Here is a 19,777-nt window from a genome sequence, read left to right as displayed (position 1 = left end):
AAAGTCATTTAAAGAAACCGAAATAACTTAAAGGAAAACTATTCCGCGAGCAATATATTCCAGGGCCGGATTTCCACCGATATAACCGTATCATTGGAGAACCTTCTTAACTGCTATATAAATATAACCGTATAGCATTCGAAGGGCGCTTCGCATAAATCCGGCGCATAGTTTTATCCTTCACTTGGTTCGGGATTGTAGAGTAAGTGGAGACAGCGGGATGTGTCCGTTGTAAGAACGCTGTGCCTACTAAAGCCGTATTTTGTATTGCACTTGCAAAAGTTCTTACGATCTTACGATGGCGATGATCTACTACTATTCTAACCCCCTTATTCATGAACGCGCTACAAACCTCAATTAGCTAATAATCGTTTGTCCTTATCTGTCATTTTGACTTATGTATTTGTAAGAAAGGGATAAAACATAATTTAAACAAATCAGGCGGTAAACTTTTATGAATGGTAAAAGTTGAAATATCAGATTTAATGGTGATTTTTTAAGAATATGTTACGTTTAACGGAAAAGAAAGATATGACATGGTAATAAACATAGAACTATGGAAACTTTTTATATATCTCGAAGATGTATTAAGAACCAGCACAGCTTAAGAACTGAGACGCTATTGATTGTTTCAAGGCAAACACATTTTTGTAATATTTAAATTAAAAAAAAGGAATATAATCGCACAAAAACAGGAGATAACTAAAAATAACTTCTTTCTCTGAATTATTTTAGTTGTTATTTTGAGACTGACGCAATGCACCGCACGTTTTCTGAATAAAAAAGTGTTGAACGAAGTTGAAAAGAGAAAGCTGGCGTTTTGAGGACAAAGAGCTCGATCTGGAAACTAATCTGTGAGCTGAACCTTTACCGTTTGGATACGGATTTATGCTGCCATATTTTGTATCATCAATAACGTCTATCTACGTTCCATTCCGACCCTTCACAATCGCTAATATCCACCCCTTAGATACGTACTGATTCCTAATAAATATCATATCATGTGCCTTTATTATTCACCTGGAGGCACGTGTGCGTACTTACGTGCCTACGTATTTGGGCCAACATGCTTTGGGTACTTCCTAGCTGATAGTAGGTACCATTAAAATTATTTTCTGTCTAAATATAAACTTAGAAATAAGTTTTAAGCCGGTTAAACCTGGAGTTACCAGGGTTACCAGTAGAATTTGACACTGGGCTACTAAAATTATTATTATTATCGTTCCTTGAAAATTAGGAACCATTCGAATAGTGACGTTGTTCAATTTTTCAAAAGTTGAATTTTCAAGGACTAATCATTTTGTATAGTGACACTATGTTTCTCAAGGAACGTTATATCCATTAAAATTATTTTCTGTCCAAATATAAACTTAAAAATAAGTTTTAAACCGGTTAAACCTGGAGTTACCAGGGTTACCAGTACAATTTGACACTGGGTTAACGGTTTAACCGCTTTATCCCGGGTTAGTGGGATGGTGTAAGTGGCGCTTAAGGATTAAACTGTTAACTTTACCTCCCCTTTTCATGGCAAAAATGGGGACATATATATGCCACGTTTTCATGAGCTCTACATTTGTTTGTCTCCTGTGTTACTGAAAAAATGTGGATATTGTGATATGCAGTATCGATGCAGCCTTTCATCATCTTGTAAAATGTAACTATAAGTATATTATGTATAATACATAAAGTAAAATCGAACTGAACTCTACCCATGCTAACGATACTATTTATTAGAAAGTTGAACTACTGTAAACAAACCTGCATGTGCTTTCATTCCATCAGCACTATTCATACTCCATTTCGCTCGCATGCCCTTTTATTCTGTTTGAGTTTATTGCTGTACTCAATATGTTGTACGTATGTACCTATGTATGTAACTACTCGTAGCTAGAGTAAATTAAACCCATCCGTACCCATCGTCTTTAGACCGTGATCCTTCTTCAAACCATTTTGTCAGATGAACTCAAGTTCTAACAAAGATCTAGGTGGACTAGGTGGTATATAAAGTTCACATCATTGTTAACCCATTCCTCTACGAAAGGTACGATATATTTCCTCAGAGAGCGCCATAACTGCCGACTTCTCACAAAATTAACTCGCCAAAAATGAACCCACACCAGCTAAAGTTCGCGACGGCAAGTTTATAACGCCAATAAAGGTAATAGAAGCGTAGTTCCTCGCGCGAGAAATCCCAGTGCGAACACTATACAGGCCAGGTTAATGCTATTCATCGCACTTCCTAAGTACAGATAAAGGCAGCTATGCATGATACGTATGTCGGGTAAGTGCCGAGTCCGTACGAAATATCATTTGGCCAAGTGCGCGTCAAACTCGCGGACCAAGTGATTCGTGATATGAACTAGTTTTAAGCGTCAAGTCTAAAGATGAAACTATATCAATGGCACGCAGGAATGCCGTCTTAAAAGGTCGATAAAGTATTTAAAAGGAATTATTTAATATTTCTCAAGTATCTGGAGAACTTTTAAGTTATATACTTATAATAACAGTCGGCCGTTCAATTATTAACTCGAGAATGGAGCGACTTTACTCAATAATCGTACTTTATACCATTATTGGCCGAAGGCCCAATGTAATTTTATCGTTCGACTGGATTGCATTGCGTTATAATATGGCATTGCGCCCAGTTTAGTTCGAAAACTTTTCCTTGATATGCAATTCATCATTGCATAATAATTTTAGCGAAAAGTGTTGGTCTCCTGATCATACAATAGGTCTCTTGTATAGCGTACTTTAATAAAGGGGAAGCAGGGGAGTGTTAGTTAATAGCACGGACGTTAAACGCAGCGCCTCGGGCCCTCGAAACCTTCCTACCCTCGTAAACCACAAGCATAGACAACTTCTCATCGACTCCGTGAGCTTTTAAGGTGGAGGTTTGCGCCACGACAGAGACAAGCGACTGAGACAGAAGACCGCGACCGGAGACCGCGACCATCACTTGACGATAGGCAACATATAAGCGACAGTTCGCGAGCGAGACAGGAGACAGAGCGTCTCTGTCTACTGTTTTTTGTCCTAGTTTTTTTACTCCTATACCTCATTTTTGTGCATAAGTTTCATTTTATGACTGCAAAAAAGCAAACGTGAATGCAGTGCGTAAACGATCGAGTACGCTCTCATATATACCTACTAAAATAGTATCGGAATACAATGCGTCTTGCGTTACAAAACAAAAAGTCGTATATGTTCTATCTACTCTAGTAGGTATGTAATCTGGAAGCACGGGCCACGTGAGCAGCCAAATAATTTAATCCGACCACTGTTTCCAGGAGAATCGGGCGCGATAAATTATGCTCTTTTTGCGGCCCATATCAAAATTGCTGCAATTTTGCTTCTGTCTCGGCTTTATATTTATTCGTGTTTGTCGTGCTCGGCGGCTGCATGTTCTGGCGAACTTGCTCCGACACGATGCAGTTTCATTAATAAGTCCTACGTAATAAGGATTCGCTTTATTAATGTGGGAAGCGAGCGCTACTTTTGGATCGCATTATTTTTTAATGTCTGGTAATAGTGGTAATCTTTATCTACGTATAATATATACTTACTTTTGTTTTTAAGTTAGTGACACGTATTTTGACATATGCTAAAAAGCTTCTAATCCTTTATTTTTTTCTTATTAATCTTTTAAACCAGGCGCCGTTGTCTCTTGCGTTACTTTTGCACTTATACTCACATTTTTAGTGTACCGCACAAACTTTGTTCGCGGTACACTTATTTTTTATTAATTTGAATAGCTAATAATAAAACTATACATTTAAAAACATAAAAATAATATTTTTGTCTTCTTCGTTATCCGGATTCATCTTGTAAACAACAAGACAAACTAAAATTAGGTTATTGGGAATATGAGCGAGATATTACCCACATTAATATAGCAACCGCGAGTAGGACGCAATTATCTGCTGAATGTCATTTACTTACCTAGAACTTTACGCCGTACATTGTAAACTATAGTAATGTCGTGACAATTTGAGGGTTCGAATTGAACATCGACTTATTACCACAGTTTCGAAGTTCGACGTTATTTCTGCCTCAATTGTCAGTCTGAAATGGGCACATATTAAATAGATGTGAATACATAACATAATACACACACATACACATAATATATGACATATAATGATAAAAGGTATTGTGGCATATACATAAGTTATCGATAAGACATTAGATGTAAGAATAAGAACGAAGGTGACAAACACAATAAGTGCTTCGAAATTGTCGCATCCTAGCGTGGCGATGATCTTTACCAAAGGGTAAAAACGGGACCCTATTACTAAGACTCCGCTGTCCGTCTGTCCGTTTGTCTGTTACCAGGCTGTAACTCATGAACCGTAATAGCTAGACAGTTGAAATTTTAACAAATGATGTAGGTATTTCTGTTGCTGCTATAACAACAAAAACTAAAAACAAAATAAAATAAATATTTAAGTGGGGCTCCCGTGGGGATACAACAAACGTGATTTTTGCTGTTTTTTCGCGTAATGGTATGGAACCCTTCATGCGCAAGTCCGACTCGCACTTGGCCGGTTTTTTTAATGTGATACTCGTATGTCAAAGGTGTCAGTGTCAAGAAGACATCGTCGCTTAAAAACGACAATTCTGACTTACTTATTTATTGAAGTTATTTATTCGTTTGTCGTCGACTTACTAGTTTTTTTGTGAAGTTTCCATTCAAGAGTTTTAAGTACCTACCTATATATATTTTTTATAATTTTGTTCCAGATCGGCTCGCTCAAGGGCTACTATCTGTTGTCACACCACGAGGTCCGCAAGCGCTCGACAGAACCCAGTCATGACCACCACAAGAAATTAAATGATGAGCCACAGGTAAGTTTTTATAGGTGATAGAACTAAGAGATTTGTAGATATTCATTATTATTATGAATAGGTATTGGCTAACAAGAAATATCAAACCTCCATTTAGTTTAGCAAACTTTTGTACGGTAGCGCTATTCTATTTACGCACTACAACTTTGTATGTGTGCTCATTAGGAGCTTCCACGTGTATGAAATAATGGTGGCAATAATGTGAGTACGCGAGATTCAATTAATTTGGTAACCAATTGCATATATAAAATAATATGTTATTAGCCATTCACTCAACCGCAATAAACCATTGAGCGCTAGCTGTTTGAAAATGTTTTAGTTTTATTGGTTAGCTACTTTAAACGTTACATAATATCGTCTAATATTTTAATGTAGAAAACACTCAAGGTCTCAAGGATGACTATAAGAAGAAATCAAATCTGAATATTTTATCTGGCTTATACCGACCCTGACCAACAAACAAAATTACATATCAAGTGTCGCCTACAAGTAAGGGTGAGTTTCGTCTGACTCTGGACTCCATACATCGTAGGCAAAAAAATAAAGATAAAGTAAGGTCCGTGCACACGGTCCATACATCGTACGACGAAAAGATTAAGTGGGGTTGCGGATTAGGGCGGGGAGCGACAAGCTGGAGTGAGCAGAGGAGAGTCCGCTGCCTCAGAGAATCTTGTTATGAAGAGTAACATAATTCCGTCTAATCAAGTCGATGAGGCTATCTGGTTAACGTAGTTTAAATATATAACTAGCTATTAATATGCTGATGTCTTCCGTATTATTTTTACGAAGTTTTTAATGCTTAGAAAAATTGTCCGAATTGTAAACTTTGTAACGACTATGATTACAAGCATAGGATGGAGTAGTATAAATAACAAATATTTCTCCTGTCCTGCCTAAATGTGTCTCCTGCATAGGGTTACCAGATACAAATTTAGAATTTCCTGACAAAATTCCTGATTTCAAAAAATTCCTGACATATTCGTGTTCCGTCCCAATTCCTGACAAAAGGCCAAAATTCCTGACATGTCAGGAAAATTCCTGTCATCTGGTAACCCTACTCCTGCACGTCTTCGCACTCTTAAGATTGATATTGGTAACAAATCAAGGTTTGGTGCCAATGCCAACGCAGTATACACTGAGGACATTATTTAAGTGTATCCCAGTGTAGCGGAACTGAACTGTAGTTGCAGTTCATTCGCCTCCATAAAACCAGTTCAAGTGTAACCTCGAGGTCTGTAATAACAATCTGTAATCGGGGCATACATTTACACTGGCGACCTAAGCGAACGCTCTCCTTTGCTTGCAAGATAAGACTGAAAGCAATTCATGAAGTGAACTTGTAACCGGACCAGTGTACGAGTAAACCAGTATTAAGCATATTTTTACGAATAAAGGAATAAAATTATAAGAGGGTCGGGCCGAGTATAAAACGTTTCGTGAATACATAGCCTGGGCGGGAGCACTTATAGTTCCTGTCCATATATGCACCCACATGCTTCGGTTGTGGAATGACCTGTCGTGGTTTTACTTTTCCCAGGGGCCCCAGTATACCTATTTATATTAAAAAAGCGGCCTTAGATGTATTTTTATTAGTTATTAGCTTATCATTTGGGTAGCTGAACAACGTGCCTCTCGAAGCACGGAAGCGCTCAGTGAGTGTTTGGCTAAGGACACTGAACTTATTCAAATCAAGTTACGGGGATACTTAATTATTCGATCAATTAAGCGTTGCCGCGAACGAAGAAATGCTGGTTACTCTTATACTTCAGCTCTAGGTGAAGTTGCTTCACCTGGGATAGTCACCGCAAGGATTTTTTATTTCTGGTGATTTAACGTTGCGCGTTCCGTTACTGTCCTAAAGTCTTTTCAAAAATGCGCACGCCAGCTAAACAATATTCCCAGCACCGTTTACAAGGTGCTATTTAACAGTCGCTGGAACGCAACTGACAGACTAGAGGAAAATAACACCGGTGTGTATTAGCATGAAAAAAGCCCCGAGCGCGTCGTCCTGCGGGTTTCATTGCTTTTTCACAAGTCGAGGTCGGCGCGACAAAACGACGCAATTTCTCCCTGGAACTAAAAGTCAAGAGGAAAACATAATTTTTAAATTCTCGTCGCTTGATTGCGTTAGGTCTTAGCAGTGGGTACTCTAATTTCATTAGCGGCAGTGGCAAGTAAAAATGGTAGCGTAGAAAGTACTCGTTATACAGACGGGGTCGCCGGAGCCAACCGGCCACTGTTTGTCTCGCTCCCCACTTAATTTAATAAAAAAATCCACACATTCCGTGTTCTCTCGTAGAAACAAGTTCAGAGCTAATATGAGAATACTGTGAAAAGGAAGCGGGCAAAATGAAATCTACTATTTCGGTGCTCTTAATAGAGTTGTTCTTTTATTTACTTTTATAAGAATTCTGATGTTGATGATAAAATATATTAATAGGCTGGGGTTGGGTTTAATTTCATAAATCACAACAGTAACAAGGGAAAGAGCCCACACGACCTTGGCATTTTATGATTGGTGAAATTATATGTCATAAAATACACATAACATTTTACCTAGCGGTCTCTAAGTAAGTCGTAATCAGGAAGTAACTAAGAAAGACTCGTAATTATAAAGAATTGTAGACATAATCATTACCCATTATGGGCTGCCAAGAGAGGACTGCAGTAATTCAATTCACCTTGTTTTAAATACCTAACCGAAATGTTACAAGTTCCGTCTGATAGCGACACGCGCGGTTCGCAACATTTTTGGCATTTCCCTGATAAAAGTCACAGGCCATTGTCCAACTCTCGACACAGACACATCTGGAAAAGAGACATCACGTAAACCAAACATTTTTACGTCGAAAAATGTGAAAAGTGGTATCGGGGCTTTGAAAACGTTTTATGCCTACTAAAGTCGAAGCGCATACAGGGGGTAATAGAGTCCTAAACTAATAAAGTTCGCTGCGGGGATCCTCTGCTAACAATGTTCAGGTTAAAACAGATTTGCGCAAAAAGTCGCACGCTCGTTACATCTAGTTGACCCGTGTCTTTTGTTACACGACCCAATTTGCGCGGCGTATTTGTTTTTCAATCTCATTAAAATTCCTGCCAACATTGTTTATTATGATGTTATTAAAGCGGTCGCATCATTAAAAAGCGAGTCTAAAGAAAAGCTGATTTTGCTGCGATGCTGTACCTAATGGGTTTTGTTGAGAAAAATTCCTACACACGATGCCTAACGACAGGAGCCTAAATTGTCCCTTTTACGCTTGGTTGAGTTTCACTGTAAGTTTTGTAAGTAATTTCGTCCTGAAATGAGCTTGCCACTAAGCTTTTTAAAGACTATGATGAAGTTCTTAAATAAATATATACATACAAACATGAACGCTGAAAACAATACACTCTTTTTGTTTGGGCAGTCGTGTAATAAAAAAAACTACACACACCTCGTGTACTTTTATTTAAAGGGCCGACAATAGGCATGCAACACCACTGAAATTATGAACTTTTACTCCTTTTAGAGGAAGGCCGTACGCTTGTTTGCCACCGACGTAGTGCAATAAAAAAGGAGGCGTGTAGCGGTGAGGAATTGGGTGTCTCATCAACATGAGAAAGGCCGGGTCGGAAGGACCCGCCCCGGAGTTTTATTGTCCCTCTGTCCAGCGGGCCAAGTCGGCCGAACTCGCTTGTTACGGCACAAAGGGAGGAAAGTGTCACGGTACGTTAGCGTCCGCAACGCGCCCGCTACAAATCTAACCGCCAAGTCGCGAGATGTCCGGCTATCTAGTTTAGTCTGAGTGAAGTTATGTTCTCCATCTTCAAAGAAATTTGTGTGTTTACCGCGATCAGCTCGCAAAAACAACCAACCATACGAAAGCACCGATAGCCTGGATTTACCTGATTTATTAGGAGGAGGAGGAGGACGAACACTCTTTGCATATAAATACGAATTATCGACAGGAAAAGGTCACTGACATTGATAGATAGATATACCATTTATTCGCTTGCCACAATACACACATATTGACAGAAAAAAACAGAACCAATAACAATATCAAACTAAAAATAAAATCAAGAACAAGAAGCGTCAGTAAAAGGTAGGTCTGCTGTGTGCGTTGCAGCAAGACAAAAGGGTTCTGGCTCAGTAATACGCTCCACTCCTTCGGGTGAAGCACTAATAATTCTGCTAGAACCCAAATCACGAATTGTGCTCCTAGTTTTTTTTTTGATCATCTTTCATATCGAAATATGTACATGTATAAAGTAAGTTACTGAAGAACTGTAACACGAAAAATATAGACTTCAAAATATAAGTCATTTGCACATTATAGAAACTAAAATTATATTATATTTTACCAGTTGTAACCAAGTCCAGCGAAAGAGTAAATCTTCAAAATTCCAAACTAGTGAAAATTTTAGATGAGGTCCAATCGTAAAACGAAATCTACTAAGTTTAAATTAAAGCCAAATCCAGACTACCAATCCGAAATATCATTGGTACATAAAATAAGTTCAACATACGTCAGTACGGTTTATTACCGCGCTCCATATTCCCGTGACGTTATAAGACTTTATTTGACACGTTACGTCCTGACGAGAATGTCATGCCTGGCACATCCCGCGTTGTTATTGCTTTATATGCCCATCAAAAGCAAAGTGATGGAGAAAAAACATGTTGCATGTCGAATTATAGGTAAAAATTGAACAAAACGTTTTCCTATTTCACTCTTTTTTTCACTCTTGCTACAACCGTGGAAGTGTTACGACCTCGTCAGATTAGTCTAAGAATAGTAAGAACTGTGAACTGTGGAACTTGTTGAAGTGGTCACTTCCAGCAAATCTATTTATTCCCTGTAAGTTATGACTTTGACCTTTTCGGATCAAGAGTAAAATATTATCCTGGTACATATATGTACCTAGTTGCAAAGCCGGGTCAGGTGCATAAGAACGTCTAGCGATCAAGTTGCTCTCTTTATCATCCCGTCTGGGTGGGAGTGTTAGTTTAGTGTGGGATCTAAGGAAGGGTTGGTTTTCAAAGATGATTTTGATGACCTTTTGATCTCAGGATCGCCTTAAGATAGGGGCTCTCCCCTCCTTATTTAAGATGACTTCTCCTTACATTTATATTCGTATTTTAAATGTAAACTGTTTATCAAATTGCGGTGATTATTTGTCCAGGTACACTGGGTCCAGCAGCAGCGGGAGCGGAGGCGAGTCAAGCGTGACTACGCGCCGTACGAAGGCATCTGGCCGCGTCGACTGCAAGCCCACGGCCGGCCTCAGCATCCCCGCGCGCTCACCTCGGCCGCATTCTTCCCTGACCCACTGTTCAAGGAGCAATGGTATTTGGCAAGTATCGAACCTACAAGATTAGGTCCAGGTCTAAACGCAAGTCAAGTAATAGGACATTTAGCCGTATCGCTTGTCTCAAAGTCGGCGTCAACATCTTTGAGTGATAACCTTGGTGGAATTCCAATTTATGACCAATATGTTCAGTCCTACATACGTTCGCTCTTGAACATATGTTTCTAATATGCCGCGATATCTAGCCCGGCTAACAGTTGCCTAGCTGAAATCAATATAATTAATATTTATTTATTAACAAATTATGAACATCACCTACTAGTCCCACTACTGAATATCAGACAAAAGGATGGATCCATTAATATTTAACATTTATTTTGACAAATAATGTTACATTACAATAGCGAAGTAACAAATGCTTACATAACTAAAATATACATGTAATGCTTTTTTTATGACATAGGAGGAAAACGAGCAGACAAATCGCCTGTTGCGATTACAAATGATGATGTGATGCAATCATATTTATGAACTGATCTTTCTTACAGAACGGTGGTGCAAAAGATGGCTTAGATATGAATGTGTCACCAGCTTGGCAAAAAGGCTACACAGGCAAAGGCGTTGTAGTATCAATCTTAGATGATGGAATACAAACAAATCATCCTGACCTTGCTCAAAACTATGTAAGTATTTACTTATGGTATATAGGTGAGGTATACATATAGTGAGGAGGCGACCAAAATAAGATACTGCTACATAGAAGTTTTCATTACGCACAATCGTTTTTGCTTTATTTATGGAACCTTAATGTTTGGCCCAAGTTACATATTCTTAAATACGGTGTAACTATATCGTATATATAGTATACCTTCTACCATTTTAGGATCCTAACGCATCCACCGACATTAACGGCAACGACGACGATCCCATGCCACAAGACAACGGCGACAACAAACACGGCACGAGGTGCGCTGGAGAGGTAGCTGCCGTTGCATACAACCAGTACTGCGGGGTAGGCATCGCGTACAACGCCAGCATAGGCGGCGTGAGGATGTTAGATGGCGTAGTCAACGATGCTGTCGAGGCTAGGGCCCTGGGGCTCAACCCGGACCATATTGATGTGTACAGCGCCTCGTGGGGACCCGAGGATGACGGCAAGACGGTTGATGGTCCGGGGCCGTTAGCACGAAGGTAAGTGGTATTTACTAGTTGTTCTGTTATACTCCCCTCAAATGGGAAAACCTATTATGGGTACTTTTCGTTTATTCCATGGGATTGTAATGTAAATATATTGAAACAAAACATATTAGTTACATAGCTACTTACGACTACTGGAAACAGACTATCAAAATCTTTTTTTCTTATAAAATCAAAAGTAAAACAGGCGTGCCGTGTCACTATTCGCGCCCCAAGGTCTCCGAATTCACAGGGTTAATATATAATCAATGTTAATGTCAAATCTACTTAATTGTCACTACAAGACATGGCTTTTGACTATCTAATCAATTTATTACAATAACGTCAGTTTTGTTTTAGAGCATTTATTTACGGAGTCACGAGTGGTCGCAGAGGAAAAGGATCTATCTTCGTATGGGCATCAGGAAACGGTGGAAGACATACGGATTCTTGCAACTGCGATGGTTATACTAATAGTATATTCACGCTATCCATCTCCAGCGCTACTCAAGGAGGATATAAACCCTGGTATTTAGAAGAATGCTCTTCCACTTTGGCTACAACGTACAGCTCAGGTACTCCAGGCCACGATAAGAGTGTAGCCACTGTCGATATGGATGGCAGGTTAAGACCTGATCATATTTGTACAGTAGAACACACAGGGACTTCTGCGTCTGCTCCCCTCGCTGCCGGAATTTGTGCTTTAGCACTAGAAGCTAACCCAGACTTAACATGGAGAGATATGCAATATTTAGTAGTTCTAACGTCACGCCCCCTACCTTTAGAAAGAGAAACGGGTTGGATAGTCAATGGCGTCAAAAGGAAAGTTAGTCACAAATTCGGATATGGCCTCATGGATGCATCTGAGATGGTGAATTTAGCAGAACAATGGGTGTCAGTTCCTCCTCAACATATCTGTAAATCTCAAGAAATCAATGAAGACAAATCAATCGAATCCACCTTTGGCTATACGTTATCCGTGCATATGGACGTGAATGGTTGTGGTGGTACTGTCAACGAAGTGCGATATCTCGAACATGTCCAATGTAAAATATCGTTAAGATTCTTCCCTCGCGGTAATTTGCGAATAGTGCTTAAATCCCCTATGGGTACTGTATCAACTTTGCTTTTTGAAAGGCCACGTGATGTAGTGAGCTCGAACTTTGATGAGTGGCCGTTCCTTAGTGTTCACTTCTGGGGTGAACATGCAGAAGGAAGATGGACATTGCAGATCATCAACGGTGGCAACAGACACGTTAACCAGGCGGGTATACTAAAGAAATGGCAACTTATATTTTATGGAACAAATATAGACCCAGTGAGACTACGTAATAAGAGACCATTGCCCGGATCCCCTCCGTTAGCGTTCCCAACTGCCGCAGACGGTTACGAAGCTATCGGGGATTCTTTTTACAACACTGACGCGTTTGCCAACTATCAGAATTTTCCGACGCTATTCGCCGCCGGCTCAGACCCGGAGAAGGCGGTAGCTCGGCTTGACGGACACAACGTCCCTTCACCGCAGGGGGAGAGTGTCCTGGCTGATAGCAACGACAGGCGCGTCGTGCATGACTGTGATCCCGAATGCGATTCTCAAGGCTGCTATGGTAAAGGACCTACTCAATGCATTGCTTGTAAGCACTATCGATTGGACGACGCCTGCGTTTCACGGTGTCCCCCTAGGAGCTACGCTAACCAGGGCGGAGTGTGCTGGCAGTGTCACGAATCTTGTGAGACATGCGTCGGACCCGGATTGGACTCTTGTTTGACTTGTGCGCCTGCTCATTTGCTAGTAGCAGATTTAGCAGTTTGCTTGCAGCAATGTCCAGATGGCTATTGGGAGGACAGTGACTCTTCGGTTTGTCGTCCGTGTGCTGCTCATTGCGCGACTTGCTCCGAAAGAGCGGACTCTTGCAATTCCTGCGATCACCATTTGCTACTTCACAGCGGTACATGCTTGACTTCTTGCCCTCCATCTTACTATGAAACCGATGACTACGGTTGCGCCAAGTGCCATCCTACTTGCGATACTTGCACTGGTCCGGGAGAGTCACAGTGCGTTACATGTTACGCTTCCCACTACGCAATAAATGGACAATGTAACACTTCATGCCCTTCCGGATACTATGCTGATAAGAAAAGAAGGGAATGCGTCAAGTAAGTTTTTGTAAATTCGCTAAAACGATTTGTCACATGTTTATATACGGTTGGTCGGTTGCTGATTTACTCGTACTCTTTCAGATGTCCCGTAGGTTGTTCAACATGTACAAACGGTTTGTGCCTGGCCTGCGACCCCAAATGGGAGCTCAACAAGAAGAGCAAGTGCGTGCTGCTGGGCGGCGACCAGTGCACGTCGACCGAGTTCATCGACGACGGACTGTGCAGACAGTGTCATTCTGCCTGTGACACGTGCTACGGGGGTGACGAAGAGCATTGTTTGACATGCCCGTCGCCGAACCTGTTGCAGGATAACAAGTATGCTTATACATATTATTAATTTAACGACTTCGACGTTAGTTTGAAAATATTTCGCGGGCATTTTGATCTCTATCGCGTTGGCGTTTACGCTTAAATTGAAAAGTATAAGTTTACACTTAGACGTGCATAATGGTCGTGTTTATTAAGCATAGCTTAAACACTCATATTAAATAACTTTTTGACATTTTAAAATCCTAAAAGGGGTCATCTTTTAAAGGGTTTGAAGAAAGGCGGATGGGTAGTATTGGAATGGGGATTGCCTTATTCCCGTTATTCCCATACATTCTCTAACATGAACAGGGGAACTTAAGGAAATTGGTCTGGATAAAGGCGACAAGTAATCGCGAGCCTACTGTTTCCTGTCGAGCGTCCATACAAGCATCACCATGACTATCAGTTAACTTAACCTATGTTCAGCAGATGCGTCACCGACTGCGCTCGGGGCTTCTATTCTGAGGCGGGCCGCTGCGCGCGTTGCACGCACGGCTGCTCATCGTGTGTGTCGCGGCTCAACTGCACGGCTTGTGCTGGTGCTCTGCGGCTGCAGTCCGGGTCATGTCGGGCCACTTGTGCTGACGGGTAAGTATAGCGTGTGCTGAACGCGGAAATCGCTACATGCACTGTTTAGCGTGTGGATTGACTCAAGGTTAGGGTTACATCTGATTCATTCCGGGCTACTACTGACAGTACACGGCGATCGGTATTTTTCGTAGGTGCTACAGGGCCATATTATGCTATTTATTAAATCCTCTACTGCTCCGAAAGAACTTAGGACAGCTTTTTAATTAAATCAGCATGTAGGTATACCTCGGTATTTCCTTTCTTAATTCAATACTAAACTGTCGCACGTGTACCCATTCCACGTGTACAAGGCGGCGTATATATTAGGTACAGATAAAAAGTTATAATCCAGCTTTTGTTCAATTTTATTGCGTAAACTTGAAGCGTGAAAGTTTAGGAATCAAGTCCTTTTTTTTTAGTGTAAGTAATCTATTCGATAGGTATCACGGTTTCATGTAACTTTTAATTTTGCCTCGTGTTTTTACTTTCTCATTTAACTAGGTACTTGACGATTTTAAATTAGGCAAGTATTCCAAGATGGAACAAAATCAACTTGGAATACTTCCAAAATTTTCCAGATTTTACGCATGCTGGATACGGTATGCCTTTTTGTAATAATTAAATTACATTTGATGTTTATTCAGGTACTATGCGGATCGCGGGACATGTACCAAATGCTACCTCTCCTGCCGGACATGTATCGGGCCGCGGCGCGACCAGTGCGCGTCGTGCCCCGCGGGCTGGAGGCTTGCGGCCGGCGAGTGTCACCCTGAATGTCCACAGGGTAAGTTGTCGTAACCTACAGGCTTCTACCTACCTAATTTGTGCATTCTACAATGAATAGGTACCTTCTTCTCAGTCGGATACTCTTGTCAGAGCAGTCGTGGTCATTGGGGTCGTTGTACGGCTTTTTTCGTTATTTCCCGCCATGCTTCTCTATTTCCTGCATTCCGCACGCACAGATTTAAAGGTGATCCGGTGAGATTTTTAACTTGGTCGGTCCATCGCATTGAGGGCCGCAATCTGTGTCTTGTGCCACCCACTCTGCCCTGAACAACAAGCCTCTCCATGGCGTCGTCTTCCCTGCGCGTAACGTGACCGAAGTAGCTAAGGATACGAGAGTGAACGATTGCCTTTGAGTCTTGGTGTAACCTTGAGTTCCTATGAATACCTAACGTATGTGTAATACCCATAAATATGTTATATGAGGTACCTAACGAATTAACTTCACCTGCAGTTGCTACGCTAGTCCACGATGGATTAAATCGTCATTTACCTCTTTGCTTGCCCAGGTTTCTACCAGACCTCCGACGGCTGCCGTCGCTGCCATCACTACTGCCGCGAGTGCGACGGCTCCGGCCCGCTCCACTGCAAGTCGTGCCCGCCTCGCTTCATGCTCGACGGCGGGCTGTGTATGGAGTGTCTCGGCTCGCAGTACTACGATGCGAGCACCGGCATGTGTAAAGCGTGCGATGCTAGCTGCAGAACTTGCTCCGGCCCGGGACAGTTTAGTTGCACGGCGTGCTCCAGGCCGCTGCGGCTCGACAGGTGAGAACACGCTGCGATTCATGATGAACAGGTTGTGCCTGTGCCTAATATCGCAGTACTACGAGCACTTACACGGCATGAAGTCGATGTGTTTTGGCCTGGGACAGATTTTAGTTTGATTTCTGAGTGACTATAATTATAATTAACGTATTATATGAAGTACTTATGACTTCTGATTATTTTTTGCTCGCGGGCCTTTAAACTGACCCATTAGTGTAAGGCCTGAGTGGACGCTCATGTTGCGCGTGCAGCGGGGCGGGGCGTGCGGCGTGCATGTCAAACAAATGCAAACGTATAGTAGCGGCCTTAGTGCACGCTGCTCAAATCCCTTGGGAGCTCGACGCCACGCTGCACGCCCCGCCGAACGCTCCGCTTCGAGCGTCCACTCAGGCCTTACACACTCCTGTTCTAACAATGTTGTTTATTCCAGGCTAAACAACCAATGCGTGACGTGCTGCGCGGACAGAGGCACCGCCGCAAACACGACGGCTGTCGACTGCTGTCACTGTCACCCTGAAACAGGTAATTTACGTCTATCACGTGACAAAAGCAGGAATAGCGGGATAAGGTTTAGCTAGTGTCTAGTGATTTAACCACGGACAGTTTCAATTACAAAAATACAACCACTAATATTACTTTCAAGTATGAATTGTATTACATAGGTACATACTTGGAAAATATAAATTATTTCCTCCGTTTTATGCCCGTTCTAAATACTTACGACAGAATAATAAAAATAAATAAACCAAACCAAAACAAATAGAAACTTAAAATGCGACCCCATATATAGGTATAAGGTAGGCAGTACCTAAGTAATTATAAAAACCGGCCAAGTGCGAGTCGGACTCGCGCACGGAGGGTTCCGCACCATCAACAAAAAATAGAGCAAAACAAGCAAAAAAACGGTCACCCATCCAAGTACTGACCCCGCCCGACGTTGCTTGACTTCGGTCAAAAATCACGTTTGTTGTATGGGAGCCCCACTTAAATCTTTATTTTATTCTGTTTTTAGTACTTGTTACAACTGTCTAGCTATCACGGTTCGTGAGATACAGCCTGGTGACAGACGGACGGACGGACGGACGGACAGCGGAGTCTTAGTGATAGGGTCCCGTTTTTACCCTTTGGGTACGGAACCCTAAAAAGGATAGAACGTTTTATGAGCGCGCAGATGGCTTTCATCTTCCTAATGAGCTTTGGCTGTAAATGGAATGCGATGAAACTATACACCGGACGATTCGTTTTGTGCAGTGTGTTTGAAATTATTATAGAAGAATGTATCTTTGGAACACCATACTAAGAAATTCATGGTATTCTTGTGACATCTATTTTATTACCTATGTTTTTACATGTTAGAGTTTTCAATTTTCACGGAACCAACCACATGATCAATGGTTCTATTTATCAGTGTTAGTGTTTATTAAAAAAAAACTCTGTACAACAATATTTTCCTTAACAATTTGAGTTTCAAAAATTACGCAAAATATTATAAACCTATCACTTTGAAATAAGTTCGGAATCTTTATGCCTTATAAAAGTTGTTGTTACATGGCACAAGTTTCTCATACTATTTTGGGCGAAAATTCTTACGAGTCGTATAGTCGTATATATTATCTCTTATTCTTAGTTTCGCATGCAGTACCTATTGCGGCTGATATATGTATTTAGGTCAAATAAAACAATCAATTAGCTTACTGTGGGGATCACTGTACTGGCTCTATTAGAATGCAAATTTCTTGAAAAAAAATATTTTTAATTTTGAATTTGAATTAGTCTAATATCTATAATTCGTGGGAAAAAAGTAACTGTTTGACACAAACAGTGTGAACAATCTCAATTTGCTGTTAATTTCTGTAACGGCATTATTGTGTCCCGTCTCCACGGCTGACACATGAAAACAATTACCGACTAATTAAATTGACTTTTCGAGCGATTGAGCATGATGAAGTATGCAAATTAATCAGTAATACACTCCTGGTGCGCCGTTTTTCGCTAGTAGACGGATTCTGAATCGGACATTCAATGCCAACTTAATGAACCAATTCAATATTTTTGTAAAATGTATTATTACTCAGTCTTTTTATTCAGCATAGTTCCACTTAATACCGGTTGGATTAACTATTATTAAGTCTTGTAAAATAGTTGTTATAGTTATAGTTGCATGATATTATTTAAGTTTTATTTTTAATTTTAATTAAAATTTATATTTATATTATTCATATACAATGTAAATAGTGACTGAATAAATGAAATAAAATGAAACTTCTGAGTACGAAAAAACGCGTGCTCCACGTTAGACATGTGAGACGCTAAGTACCTATATTTAAAAAAATCTATAGTACGGCCTTATCCCATTAAATTTAGTAGTTAGGAACGCAATACGAATATATTAGACCCACGGACATTTTAGTCTTGCTTTACATTTAAAATTAATTAATAAAATGTATAAACTACTATGCTTCAAACTCGCACACAGTGCGAGCAGTTGATTATAGGGTAGTAGTCGTTAATCAGGTATTTTTGCGACAGAGTCATTGAGATATAAAAGAATTGCATTTGCTAGTTTTAATAAAACGCAATACATTTAAGGTAACTAAGACTTATTAGGTAATTAAAATCTTGTAATCGTTTGTACAGATTATTATATTATCAATTAGCTAAGTCGAATGCACATTTAAGAATAAAGCACACAATTTAGTATATTAACGACTGCAGCTTACTTTAACAACCTCTTACCTTACTAAGTCAGTTAATGTAAAAACTATCTTAACCCTTTACAAATTGAGTTTAAATTTGAACGGATGTTAAATGAATATGCGAGGTCAAAAAAGTAAAAGGTCGTTATTAAGCTATCAATATTGATTACGGTCACCGAGGGAACTTGAGTTATTGTCATACATCATTTAAATCCTATAATTTAAATTTGCATTGGAAAGGAAACATGTTATTTGCCCCTTTATGTTTCGATAATTATTGGGATTACTATTATGAACTAATTATGAGGAAAAATAATTAATGACATGGAAATTGGCATTAAAATGTGCCTGTGTTTTCTGATGTGTTCATGTTAAACATTCTCAAACGTTTAATGCACTATGCCAAAAATGTAAAATGTAACATCTATTGACAGCGCACCCCAAAATGTCCTCCTTTGTCAAACATATGGCAGAAACTATATCTCAACGGTGGAACCGTTCACTAATCACCATACTGGGCTGGCTGAGATGCAGGATCAGTATCGCCGTTATACGCGCCACCAGCATGTGCATCCGAGGCACACGCCACAGGTTTAAGCCCACTGCCAGGTGGCTTGGCTTCGACGACGGTGCCGCCCTTCTACACATCGATTGAAACCCCTTTTCTACCCTACCTATGCATTATCTACCCCTTTGCTCATGTTAAATATTTGTTTGATCACAGGGGAGTGCATAAACTCATCCGTGGCGGGCAAGCGTCGAATCGCCGAGTACGGCGCGCTTCGTGCGGAGAGCGTGCGCGCGGCGCCGAGCGTCGCTGCGGTCGTGCTTTCCGTGTGCGCCGCCGCCACTGTTCTGTTCCTCACTGTGCTGCTGGTGTTACAGGTATTAATTACTGTTTCATTAATCATTAATTCATCCGTGGCGGGCAAGCGACGGATCGCCAAGTAAGGAGAGCGTGCGCGCGGCGCCGGGCGTCGCTGAGGTCGTGCTCGCGGTATGCGCCGCCGCCATTGTTCTGTTCCTCACTGTGCTGCTGGTGTTACAGGTATTAATTACTGTTTCATTAATCATTAATTCATCCGTGGCGGGCAAGCGACGGATCGCCAAGTAAGGAGAGCGTGCGCGCGGCGCCGGGCGTCGCTGAGGTCGTGCTCGCGGTATGCGCCGCCGCCATTGTT

The 19,777-nt window shown here is 40.9% G+C and overlaps 1 protein-coding gene across 1 annotated transcript in view; it reads left to right on the top strand.

Moving 5' to 3' along the window:
• LOC134656410 (furin-like protease 2) overlaps positions 1 to 19,777 on the top strand; it is a 95,130-nt gene that overhangs the window by 70,326 nt on the left and 5,027 nt on the right. Inside the window, exons 2-12 of the mRNA XM_063511937.1 lie at positions 4,741 to 4,845; positions 10,012 to 10,182; positions 10,686 to 10,820; positions 11,021 to 11,328; positions 11,674 to 13,470; positions 13,555 to 13,788; positions 14,212 to 14,370; positions 14,997 to 15,136; positions 15,645 to 15,900; positions 16,331 to 16,422; positions 19,321 to 19,481. Of these exons, the coding sequence (XP_063368007.1) occupies positions 4,741 to 4,845; positions 10,012 to 10,182; positions 10,686 to 10,820; positions 11,021 to 11,328; positions 11,674 to 13,470; positions 13,555 to 13,788; positions 14,212 to 14,370; positions 14,997 to 15,136; positions 15,645 to 15,900; positions 16,331 to 16,422; positions 19,321 to 19,481 (3,558 nt within the window). The remainder of the gene's footprint in view (positions 1 to 4,740; positions 4,846 to 10,011; positions 10,183 to 10,685; positions 10,821 to 11,020; positions 11,329 to 11,673; positions 13,471 to 13,554; positions 13,789 to 14,211; positions 14,371 to 14,996; positions 15,137 to 15,644; positions 15,901 to 16,330; positions 16,423 to 19,320; positions 19,482 to 19,777) is intronic.

This window comes from Cydia amplana, chromosome 18, assembly GCF_948474715.1.
Source record: "Cydia amplana chromosome 18, ilCydAmpl1.1, whole genome shotgun sequence".
Lineage (NCBI taxonomy): Eukaryota > Metazoa > Arthropoda > Insecta > Lepidoptera > Tortricidae > Cydia > Cydia amplana.
This window is presented reverse-complemented; position numbering and strand designations above follow the sequence as displayed.